Below are 12,967 nucleotides of genomic sequence, written 5' to 3'. Positions count from 1 at the left end.
AATCGCAAACCAACAAGCAGCAAATTATCTGTCTAAGTTTGATGCGGATCACTGGTGACAGATAGGCGTCCATATGTTCCAGGAATGCATTTACAACAAATCTGCCCTAAACGTAAAACTTCTAAACGAGCTATATCCATTTGTATTTTATTAAACTGTGCAGAACAAATTTCATCCGTTAGAAATAAAGCTGAAAGAAACGAAAGTGACGAGAACAAAACTTTACTGAAACGAAATGGTCAAAAGGCACGTCACCTTCGTAAACTGTAAAAAAAAGGTGAGAATACAAGTGTGGCAATAAAGCAATCAAAGAACATACGAAAGAAAATATAGGTAAAGTGCTCAAGAACGCAGAATCATGTTCCTCAGGTATAGATCAAGAGGATCAGGATTCAGTGCTTTGAGTTTCGAGAGGAAAATGATTTATTTGGAGGTGACAGTGAGGTTGAATGAGTAAAATAAGGACGACGATCGTTTGAAGAGTATCGTATCGAAGACCTGGTACCACAGAAAAACATATTTTAAAAACATTTCAAAGACATTCGGTTAAATAGCATCCAAATCGACGATGGATCTAGCAAAAACACCTTGTTTTCCATTCGAAATTTATTTCTTTTACTTATTACTTTATAATATCACTTATTCCTACTGGCGTTATGCTCTATATTGGACTGTACATCTCAGTAGGATAACAGTAAATGGCATAACGCAGTTTGCTTTTATTCTATTATATTTTTGAACGTGAACACTTCTATTTTTCCCTCTTAGATTGTGTAAACACGTTAATGTTCGTAAGTTACTGTCGGATGTATAAATTATTACATTACCTCCTCAAATAATTGAAGGTATTCACATTTTGAGATATAGTCCAACACAACCCACGGTAACGTACACTCTTTCCCAGTTGTCAAGAAATAAATGTAAGTAATCGTTGCGATTTTTACTAAGGGAACTGATAAGAAACATCCTACTACCTATAGCAGTTTTATTTTAAATACAGAGAATCCCGTGGAGTATGGCATTTATTTCAATCTTCATACTGTGTTAAAGTTTGTACTGTCCATGTGTTTATACTACGTCAGTATGCTGTTCATGTACGCACGTGAGAAATGACTATTTCATGCTACATCCATCAGTTTTCCTTACACTTTCTATCAGAGAACCTGAAAATCTGAACCGATGCAGACGACCTGGCGATTTATTAGAGAGAACAATATGAATGGTGAAAACGTAAATGTATTCATAAAAGTCTTGCATTAGCCGATCGAAACATTTAGCACACGCTCTCTAAATAGCTTCTCTCATTGTTCTAATTCTGAAGCCCAGTTTCCCTTGGAAGGCTCCAGCGCATATCTACCGCATTATTCGTAATATATTCCAACCAATGTGTCTCTGACAATCAGATACATGCGTGGTTTCCCATTCAATCGTGGCAACAATATCGGGCTGCAAGCTTTATTATTGCAAATGGCAGAGTAGAAAGCCTCATTACAACTGTGTAATTAAATTCCGTTATCTTCTGATATGACTTTTATGTTACACACGCTCTCCCAGTTTTGCGTTGGCAATATGGCTCAACAGTTTCCCTACAGCTCTGATTAATTACCCTTGTTTTAGCTGGTAGCATAAATACCGTACGCTAAATTACTTGTGAAATGATAAATGTGTTAATAACGCAGGTTTTGATTTGAGTTTAGCGGGTAATAATACAGATTATGTTGCAAGTTTCTTCTTTATTCTATACACATTATTCAGGACGCTTATGAATTGTAAACTGCATTTCAGTCTCCATCACAAACGTTCAAAATAATGATAACACTCGGCCTTCATTTGTTTCCAATCGACATTTCAGATTATTCCAAGCATTTAATTCGTGACTGTGTTCCTTATTACTTTTATTTCTTTCAAGTCGCCATCGACAGGAAGGACAGAGAGACAAGATGCAGTCTGACAAAGAAATTTGTGTATCAAAAATAGATTCGAGAATTTGAAATTAGCGTCACCTGATTTGAGATGGTCACTGAAAAATATCAAATAAGCAAACATTACGTATCAACCACAGTTTGCACGCTTAATTACCAATTATTAGAATACCGTAACGTCATTCGTGCACCTACAGCACGTGTTCAAAAGCAGTGCATCGCATCTCTGTATCTGAGGACGAATAAATACAAAAATATTACATTCTTCGTCGCGTGTGAGATGGTCATTCCGCTACGTGAACCTGTAATCTATGCGCTTCGTTTTCGGAAAGGAACTTGACGAATTTATGGCATGTCGCATGAAGCTTCTACTTATCAGCCCACCAGCTTCTCAAGAATGGGAAACCCAACACCAAAATCAGGAAGTCGGAGACCAAAATAGACAGGACTGAACACCAAGAAAATTCAACTCTGACCACCCCTCTCACAATGGCAGATCTGGACAAAGCCATAGCGAAATGCAAGCTAAGGAAGGCCCCGGGCCTGGACGGGATTTTTGTTGAACAGATTAAACACTTTGGTCCCAACGTTAAATAATGGCTACTGAAACTGTTTAACATGTCAGATTCCCACAATGTGGAGGAAGGCTAGTTATTGCCATTTTAAAACCAGGCAAAAATGCTGATGACCCCAGAAATTTTCGATCCGTGTCACTTCTCTGTATATCTTTAAAATCTTTGAAAGAATCCTCCAGGATCGCCTCTCCAGTGCCATAGAACCCTACCTAATCCCCCAACAGGCAGGTTTCCGCCCAGGGAAAAGCACTACATCTCAAGTAATTAACCTCACGCAGCTGAATGAAGACGGCTATGAGAACCGGAAAATAACAAGTGTCGCCTTTATAGACTTGACAGCCGCATATGACACCGTCAACTTACGTCTGCTAATGAAGAAACAGTAATCCATTACCAGGGACTTTAAATTCACATCCACAGTTAGACGTCTTTTAGAGACCCGTAGGTTCTCTGTGGAATTCCAAGGGATGCATAGCAGGTGGCGGGTCCAGAAAAATGTCCTCCCTCAGGGCAGCGTACTGGCACCCTTACTTTTTAACATATACACCAATGATCAACCACTGCCAGCTGGTTCGGAAAACTATATCTACGCCGATGACCATGCTAAGGGCGTACAGGGTGACTCCTTTGAGGATGTTGAGATAAAGCTCACGGATGCGCTAGACATTCTCTGTCAGTACTACTCCGGCAATCAACTCAAGCCGAACACTAGCAAAACACAAGTTTGCGCTTTCCATCTCCGTAACAAGCAGGCATCCCGTAAGCTGCGTGTCTTCTGGAAGGACACACTCCTCGAACACTGCGTTAACCCCAAATACCTAGGAGTAACCCTAGACAGGGCTCTGACGTATAAACAGCACTGTATTAACACCAAAATGAAGGTGAGCGGCAGAAATAATATTCTTCGGAAAATAACGAACTCCTCCTGGAGCGCAAAGCCAGAGGTAATGAGGACCACAGCACTAGCAGTTTGCTTCCCAACAGGCGAATATGCAAGCAGTGCCTGGTACAACTCTACCCACGCTAAACAGGTCGACATTGCTCTGAACGAGACCTACAGGCTCGTCACTGGATGTCTGAAACCGACGCAAACAGACAAGCTCTACCATCTTTCTGGGATTGCACCTCCTGCAGTGCGAAGAGAAACGGCAGCCTATAGTGAAAGAGCGAGGGCTGAGATGGCAGAGAGCCACCTCCTCCACAAAACTCAGCCAGCCACCAAACGCTTGAAATCTAGACGCAGTTTTCTCAGAGCAACCAAAGATTTTAGCGACCAACCTGGATCTAGGGTGGAAAGAGGGAACCAAAGGAAGAATTGGCACCAGGTTATGATGAGGACTGGGTGGTCTGGAGATCACTAAACAGGCTACGCACCAACACTGCACATTCAAGAGATAACCTTCTGAAGTGGGGATATTCTACTATATCTATTCTCTGCGACTGTGGAGAGGTGCAGACGACCAAGCATATGTATAACTGCCCTGAATGTCCTTCACACTGCACTTTAGAGGATCTAATGTTGGCAACCAGAAATGCTGTCGACGTAGCCCGCTTATGGGCCAAATACCTATAACATTTTGTTTCTGTGCACACAAATTTGTATATATATTTATATATATTTTCATATGCCTGTAATTACTTTTTTTCTGTGTGCTATGCATTTTTTTATATTCCTGTAGCTATATGGTGCTTCTGACACGAATAAAAAAAAATCGGAAAATCTGTAACGTTACCTTCCGTCCAGGCATCTCATGCCCGTTGTGTTTAAATTGAAAAAAAAAGAATAACTGACATTATTGTCCCTACTTATGACATAAATCACATCTGAGATATAAATACTTTTACAGAAACTTACTTTTAAAATAATTTTATTTATTTAAAATTTATAATTAAAAAAGACTCAATTCTTGTACTTTTACTGGCATTTTTTTTAATAGATGTACATTATTGTCACTCTACACTAAGTGTCTTGACAATGTAATTCTTTTCGGAAATTTGCGCTTCATCTACAGACAATAGTAGAATGTTCCGAGCATACTGGTTTGGTCCATTAATAACAAGTAATTTTACTTTTTCTTTGTTATCTACGCTTTGAGCACATCTTCTTTTCTCTGCTGGACGTTTCACTGGGCTGCCTGTAACCCGTGATACTAATGAATGCCTTGACCTCTTTAACCCGGAAAATTGCTTTCAAAACCTGCTGATGAAAGAAGGATGTCTCATTTCTCATTGGTAGCGATCATCATTGAAATTATGTATGTACTCATTACACTTACCTGCATATTCTTGAAGAAAACCACCAACGAACAGCGCCTTGTTTTCTGTTCGCACTGTAGTATCTCATCTTCTGGTCCATGTTGTCAACGTCACCTTTTGTGGCTTTGTATGACATTATAACTTCATGTTTCTTTACTTTTGATGATAACAGCGTTGGTTGGCCATGAAGAGAAAATGGTTCAAACGGCTCTGAGCACTATGGGACTTAACATCTGTGGTCATCAGTCCCCTAGAACGTAGACCTACTTAAACTTGAGTAAGCTAAGGACATCACACACATCCATGGATTAGAACCTGCGACCGTAGCGGTCACGGGGTTCCAGACTGAAGCGCCTAGAACCGCACGGCCACAACGGCCGGCGCCATTAAGAGAGCTAAGGACGGTAAAAACTTCGTTCATTTTAGGAACATAAAACGCTCTCATCGCATCTTGTTGAAAAACGAATAATGTGGCGTATGCTTCACGTCCTTTAGATGTAATAAAACCAACATGCTCTTCACCTTTGTTTGTTTGGATAGTAACGACCAGTATCAGAACTTTTGACAACAAATAATGAGCTAAATCGAAAGAAATATGAAAGTTGACACTGTTGACTGCACGTTCAGGCAATTCAGGCTCAATCACCATGGTTTTCACATCATCTCCAAGGCGCACAGCCCTTGGATCTCCCTCCTTCTCAAAATACACTTTCATCTTTTTGTACTGTCACAAATTGATTTTATTCCGTAGCTACTAGGCTTCGATGGAGTGTATTGTCGAACTGTTCATCCTGCTTGTAAAATACGCACATTTTGTAGTTTCCGCCACTAAACAATTTGGCTACGACCAAACAGGAAAAAGTAACTGGATTTTCATTACTGAAGTGTGTAAACTGCATGAAAACATTAAATATGACACCTGGAAGTTGGACAGATTTCTTTTAAGTCTCAGAACTTCTCATTCTATTGGTTTTAAGACCCATTGTAGGACCTTACGTACCTTTTAGCAATATGTGGAAACTATTTCGGTTCCATTGATTTCTGGTAACTGTAATAAATGTATTTTATCAATTATTTGAACATTAAGTATTAGAGATGTTAATCTCGTTTCGTTAGGGACGTTACCTTCAATTTGAAATATCATTTACTTCTTACTATCAAATTTTTATGTGAACACAAAGAAAAGTAAAATCAGTAGGATTCGTACTTCGTAAGACATTCATGCAAAAAAGAAGAGTTTCTTCGTGCACAACAGCTTGTGTTTAGATCAGTAATGAATGGGGAAAACGACACAGTGGGTATACCACCTGTCGCACGACATATGCCGAATCCTTGTATGCAAATAAAGACGCCAATTTACGTATTGCAAATATTCACTACGAGCTTTTTAACTGATCTGATGGTTTTTCCATCTTTTCCTATTTTCTGCTCATTTATAATCTTCTATTTACCCTGTAGTCCAAAAATACCCTATCACTTGTTTCAGAAATTTCAGTATTCGTCCGTCCCTGTCACTGCATAATCTGTGACCCTTACTAAAGGTCGGTACGTGCCGTAATAGACAACACACTAGTGAACTACTCTGTCTTACAAATTAATTATACGTGCTTTGCTTGTCTTCCAACTCTAGTGCCTCCAATTTTACCACCCTACTGTGAATTGTTTGAGTTTGTCAGTATAAACATTTTACTACTACCTCGGACTCCTGAGATATTCTTTCCTTCTTTATCGTTTTAGATATATTTATACAACTGTGTGTGGGTTGCATTTATTACCAATACTAGAAAATGTATTCATTCACAGCACTAACCATGTTACGTCACTGTCTTACCTACGTGGGTAATAATAGTGGTACCAACAAATTAAAGGATCTGTCTTTTGCTGTTGTTGCAGTCATGAGATGGGCTCACTAGAGATAAATATCTACTTTGCTCCGCATTTTACGGAACAAAATTCTACGGCCCGAACCTTTATATTTAATTTTTTACCCGCTATATTCAAACTACTGAACTATTGGCGTTCCGAAACTGTTATACATACTGATGACGGGTAGTATTTATCCTAAGAAGGTAGAAAAATGTGTTGTGCGGTAATACTACCGCTGACGATGGAGTATACTGCATACAATAACTAGCAACACAGAGTATATGCTTTCCAAACATGAGGATTATTGGTTGGAAGGCGAAAACTTAAACTCTTCATTGTAAGCTGTAAACGTACACTTAAATACGTTCGACTGCATTTATATCATTCTTTCGGATCAAGAATACACATCGAGAATAGGCACTTGAGTTCCTATATTCTAATATTGAGTGCCATATTTCTCGCTGAAGCTAGCGGCAGAAAATGGAAAATATCGGAACGTCGCAGCTTGTAACTAACTGTTATTTCAATAAGTATATTTTCTTCTAATAATTATTTGTCACGGCAACATTTCGCCTATGTACGTGTCAACGCGAATACTATCAGATTCATCACAATAGTATTGCAAGAAGCTTTCTGATGTCTTTATTTGCGCTCTTATCGAACAACTTTTTCAAAGATCCTAAAGCAAACAACTATGATTCAACTGAAATGATTTGAGGAGAAAAGTATTTCACTTACCAAAAGCAACAGCCCCTTCACAGCGAACTGTCGATGATCCTGAAACAAAGCATGTAGAACATCATTTGAACATCATTATGAAAGCAGCAGTTAGAGCTGATGATCTACTGCATTTCAGAGAATACTGGGACTCAGTGAAATTAACTGGGTGATTACGTAACTACATACACCTGGAAAAGAAATGACAATTCAAGTCTCCTTGTACGCCTTTATCTCACTATCGAATTCGTGATCGTGTTCAGTGGAAAACGAGGTCCTTACGGCACCCGTCCATACTATATTATAACTTGGCCACAATGAGATAGGTGGGAAGATCCATCACTGTGCAGTGCTGTGCTTTCCGGTTACGAATATTAGATTGGTACACACTGATAGATATTGCCAATGAGAGAGCTATCCATGACTTAAATAACAAATTTCCCTTGTTTCAGTGTTACCTTACACTTAGGAAAACAATGCACTGTAAACAAAAGCAAACTTTGGCTTATAAAATATCGGACCACCCTTGAGACTTCTTTAACTTTTCTTTACGAGCCGTAGACGTCAGATGCACCACGGCATGCTGAAAACTAATGCCTCTGAACTTTTGACGCGAAAATTCATACAGTATTTTAAACCAAACAATCGTTATTAGTGTTCTACATCTGTGTTACTCGTGTTTAACATCTCCACCCCTCTGGTGCAAGAGGACTAACAATTGAAGCGTTTACATTTGCGCTGTGTAACGTAACTTGTCAGCACGTAATAAGCAACTTGCTATATTTGAATTCCATGAGTTTGTCCGCACTTGGAGGATTCACTCTTTCAGCATGTCAATGCCTGGCCACTCACCAGCGCTGCGTCATCAGCAACAATCCGAAGCCTGGGGTTCACTGTCATCAATCATTCACCACAGAGTATCGGCTCTGTCCGATTTTCATGTTTTTCCAAAATTTAAAGAACGTTTTCGAGGACTTCATTTTCATACTGATGAACCGGTGCCAGCAAAGGTAAACAAAGTCAAATATTCTACAGTGACAATAGAAGGAAACTGGTCCCTCGTTGTCAGAAATGCGTTCGTCGATCTGGTGATACGTTGTGAAATAAATAAGTAGATATGAAGAATAAAGATGAAATGTTAATAAAGAGCCATAAGAGCTATCACATAAAAAATTCCGAAGCATTACCTTTCAGCAGGCATTCCTAGATAATTTGTATTGCAAGGAAGTGTTACAAGGTCGTTACTCTCTGATTATATATATATATATATATATATATATATATATATATATATATATATATATAAAACTGTAGATTAATCCATCGAAATCTTCAGACGATCGGTGATTATTGCACCAACTAATAACTGATTTAGGATTAAAATAAATCAAACATAATGCGCATGAATAGTAGTAAAGACTAATTATCCCAAGATTAAGCTGTGGCCAATAAATCAATTGAATCTCTAAAGCCATGTCGTATTAGGGAGTAACACCCGTAGTGACGAAGTAGAGCGACCACATAAAAGTAATTCTGGGAAGGGCGTACTGAAGAGTAAAATCCTTTCGAAAAACTTTTAGGGAATTTAAGACATAAAAGAAAGCGGTGTTGTGATCCTATCAATCGTACGAATGAGATATAGCAACTGTGAAATAAATAATTTTAATTATTTAGCATACAACACGTACATATGAATGACAACTGCTGTTAACGGCCGTATGTGTTTATCCCACCATACACTCTCATTGAAAAATGCATATAATGGTGTTTGACTTAAGTGTAATTTTTCGGGCACTATATCGACGTTACTTTAAAATCAGCTACACTTGTTCCTCAACTATTTTCTTCATCACACAACCTTCAGTTCACCGAATACCCAGTTTCTATAGCAGCACAATCTGCTTAACGTAAATCAGACTGCCTGTCCGTACACCAGCTTGTTCTGTGCACAACTATACGAAGCCGAATGGCTGAACGGAACCACCAACGTTCTACCCTACGTCAGAAATGTCACAGATGCCACGAAGAAACGACATTGTCAGTATCGTTGAAAACGTCTTTCGTATGTCGCTCTAATTCTTAACTATAGTAGAAATTCATGAACCCTTTGAAGAAGCTTCCTAGGCACCAATTTCAAATCCTGTTAAATGCCTCTCAGTGGATTATCTGGCACGAGAAATGAGTGTTTCGCTATTACAGAGTTTCCGGTGTTCAGTGCAAAAGCGTGTACCTGTTTGTGACGCCTTCTCGGTAATGTTCTTCCTACCACTCCAGAATAGATCGCATCTCATGATAGAAACTGTATTTTATTCTTGTAGTTTACTTTTCCAAGCTCCGACATCACATTTTAAAACTGTAATTACGGTTCCCGCTTGGAAGGCAACGTGACATTCACTGCAACCATTGGGTGTGGCGAATTACAACTGGATTTAAAATCCAGTTACCTCGGTATGATGTGCTACAATAGTGTTTATTTATTGCTAATGAATGTTAAATTAGCTGCAGAAAATTATGTATGTTTGTACCACTAGTCAGTGGAATGAGCAAAATGCGGCGCCTAGGTGCACAGTATCCAGATAATGTTCCTGCGACACCTCTATCTGCTAATGAGGGCTGCAGTCCCTTGAAAAAAGTTAATAGTACAGAAAATAAATTCTATCAAAAACTTAAAAGGACACTGGCTACATAGTACGTCGAAATTAATCACTAACATGACACTGAGTAGTTGAAACATACACCAGTTACTCTGATGTTTCCAAAAAAACATGGCACGTTAACGATCTTCTTTTCATGCTTTGTAATAATTGCATTCGGTTTTGAGATACACTTATGAGCTGAACATCTCGATGTGCTGTTTCTCGAATTCTCTGCAGTTTTTCCAGTTGTTCTTTCGTCAAGCGACCAAGAAATTACTTGATATATTAGTGCAGTATGTCCATTACTAATTTCCAAACATAAAGAGACATACTGGTATCATACAATCTTTCACATAGTATCAATTTTGAAATGTGTCTTTCACTGCACAGAAAGCTCAGCATGCGATTCTTAAGAAGCTGAGCCATTTTATAGCACTTCGTATACGTAATGATACATCACTTGCTCTTCAAGACAGTAGCACACTGGCAGAAAAAAATCACAACACCAAAAACTAATTAATGCAGAGTAATGAAATTTTGTTAATACATTTGTCTAGGTAACATATTTAAGAGATTACCATTGTCAGATCACAGGTTAACGTAAGTGAAGGATAAACCATTGCAAATGTGAAATGCTGGTACATTAACAACAGCTATAACCGCCAGAATGTGTGTAAGTAGCCTGTTTATTTGTTTGTATGTTGGCAGCGCTATGCAGCGCTATAGACTGCATTAATATCCCTGACAGCGCTGTGCGCCCTCTGTAAGAGACTCTGTGGCTGGAAGGACTCGCAGTTTAGAAGTTAACAGTTAGCAGTGAAAGAGGTTGGAAGTGTTGACGCGAGTCAACGGTAGGTCCCTCATGGAGATTTATAATGTTGATTGATCATGGATTTATAAATATGGGTAATGTAAGTATTGATGATTACTTAAATTTCTGAATTGGATGTCACGGACGATTATATACTTTTTTTGAACTGGTTGTCGCTTGACTAAGGTAAAATCTGCTAAAAACATTGTTTGATCTGCAACGAAATCTTTCCATTGCTATCCACATGCCTACTAGTAGTTAGAGCCTACAGTAGTTAGGATCTTTTAATTTTGCTGGTTGTATACTTGCTGTAGTTTGTGTCATGAAGATTTTCTGTGAGGTAAGTGACTTACGAAATGTGTGGATTATTGTTAGAATTTCTTCCAATTCAGGGCCATTCTTTTGTGTTAATTAATAGTCAAATTTCGTTATACATGTATATTGTGGGTAAAAATAAGTAATATTGAGTTTTATTTGTCAGGAATAATTCTGTAGGGCAGAAATGAAATGATAAAAAGTAGCAAAGTGACAATACGTTCAGATTCACTTAGCAATGCCAGAAGATTCAGTTGCCTTAAGCAATTTAAGGAAACCCTTAGAAGTTTCACCTTCTCAGTTCTTTCAGTTTAAGTAAAATTTATGTTTAGAAGTTTCATGTTGAATGCAGACGTGCGTATTGCACAGATGCCAGGCGGCAGTTGGTGGCATGGACTTCCACGCCTGTCGTAGTTGGTCGGCCAACACAGGGGCGGTTAATGCTGTTTGTGGAGGACGCTGGTGTGTGTGTTCAGGCTTTATGGACCTCCAAGAACGAGGTTATCAGCACCCGAAGCTGGAGTGTCGTCTGTTGATGCCCCTTATGTACTCGATTGGAGACGGATCTGGTTATCGAGCATTTCAAGTAAGCTTATCGACACTTTGAAGAGCATGTTTGGTTACAGCAGCGGTATGCGGGCGAGGGTTATCCTCACGGAAAACAGGCACAAGAGGCTTTACAACAGGTCGAATCATCAGACTGACGTTCAATTGTGGAGTCAGGGTGCTGAATGCTCCTGCCGTCACATGAAATCGCAGCCCGGACCGTAAATCCAGGTGTAGCTCCAGTTAAGTACCACGCAGACAAGTTAGTTGCTGGCCCTCAACTGGCTTCTATCTGACCAACAGTCGGTCATCACTGGCATCGAAGAAGAACCAGCCTTCACTAGAAAACGCACGAGACAAATCACTCGTCGTGAAATGCGGCTCCGAACTGATCTCACAGCAACCAGTTTGTAACAATTACTTCTGTCTTTTGACAACTGGTGCTGCTCTGTTGATGCTGCAGAGGTAGTACGATGCTCCAGAACCATACACGATGGTCTTCCCTGTCGGTAGTCCATGTGGCCGTTATTAGTGCTCGCGCCAAGGTAATGTGTAATACCTAGCCGCGCTGGGTAACCGTGCGATCTGGGGCGCCTATCACGATCCGTGCGGCTCCCCCCGTAGAAGGTCCGAGTCCCCCCTCGGGCACGAGTGTGTGTGTTGTCCATAGCGTAAGTTAGTTTAAGTCAGATTAAGCAATGTGTAGGCTTAGGGACCTCTGCTTTTGGTCCCATAAGATCTTACCACAAATTTTCAAAACTGTGATAGGCAAACATCTATCCAGATCGTCACACAGAAATTCCAAACTACATCTAGATCCACTGCAAGAACTGTGGCAGTTAGGCGGAAGGTGAGAAAACTTCGATATCATGGTCGAGCAACTGCTTATAAGCCATACATCATGCCGGCAAATGTCAAACAACGCCTCGCTTGGTGTAAGGAGCGTAAACATTGGACGCCTGAACGGTAGAAACATTTTGCGTGGAGTGACGAATCATAGTACATAATGTGGCGATTCGATGGCAGGGTGTGGGTATGGCGAATGAACGGTGCAGATCATCTGCCGGCGTGTGTAGCGCGATTCGATGGCGTTGGTGTTATGGTGTGATCTTGTTTTCCATTGGGGGGGGGGGGGGGGGTTGCACACCCTATTGTTTTGCTTGGAAATATTACAGAACAGGCCTACACTGATGTTTTAAGCACCTTCTTGCTTCCCATCGCTGAAGAGCAATTCGGTGATGGTAATTGCTTGTTTCAACACAATGGAGCACCTCTTCATAATGCACGGCTTGTGGCGGAGTAGTTACACGACAATAACATCCT

At 39.9% G+C, this 12,967-nt stretch overlaps 1 protein-coding gene across 1 annotated transcript in view; it reads right to left on the bottom strand.

The window, feature by feature from the left end:
- Positions 1-12,967, bottom strand: part of LOC126355411 (uncharacterized) — a 2,054,872-nt gene that overhangs the window by 672,744 nt on the left and 1,369,161 nt on the right. Inside the window, exon 4 of the mRNA XM_050005714.1 lies at positions 7,358-7,396. Within this exon, the coding sequence (XP_049861671.1) occupies positions 7,358-7,396 (39 nt within the window). The remainder of the gene's footprint in view (positions 1-7,357; positions 7,397-12,967) is intronic.

The sequence above is a fragment of the Schistocerca gregaria genome, chromosome 3 (genome assembly GCF_023897955.1).
Source record: "Schistocerca gregaria isolate iqSchGreg1 chromosome 3, iqSchGreg1.2, whole genome shotgun sequence".
NCBI lineage: Eukaryota > Metazoa > Arthropoda > Insecta > Orthoptera > Acrididae > Schistocerca > Schistocerca gregaria.
This window is presented reverse-complemented; position numbering and strand designations above follow the sequence as displayed.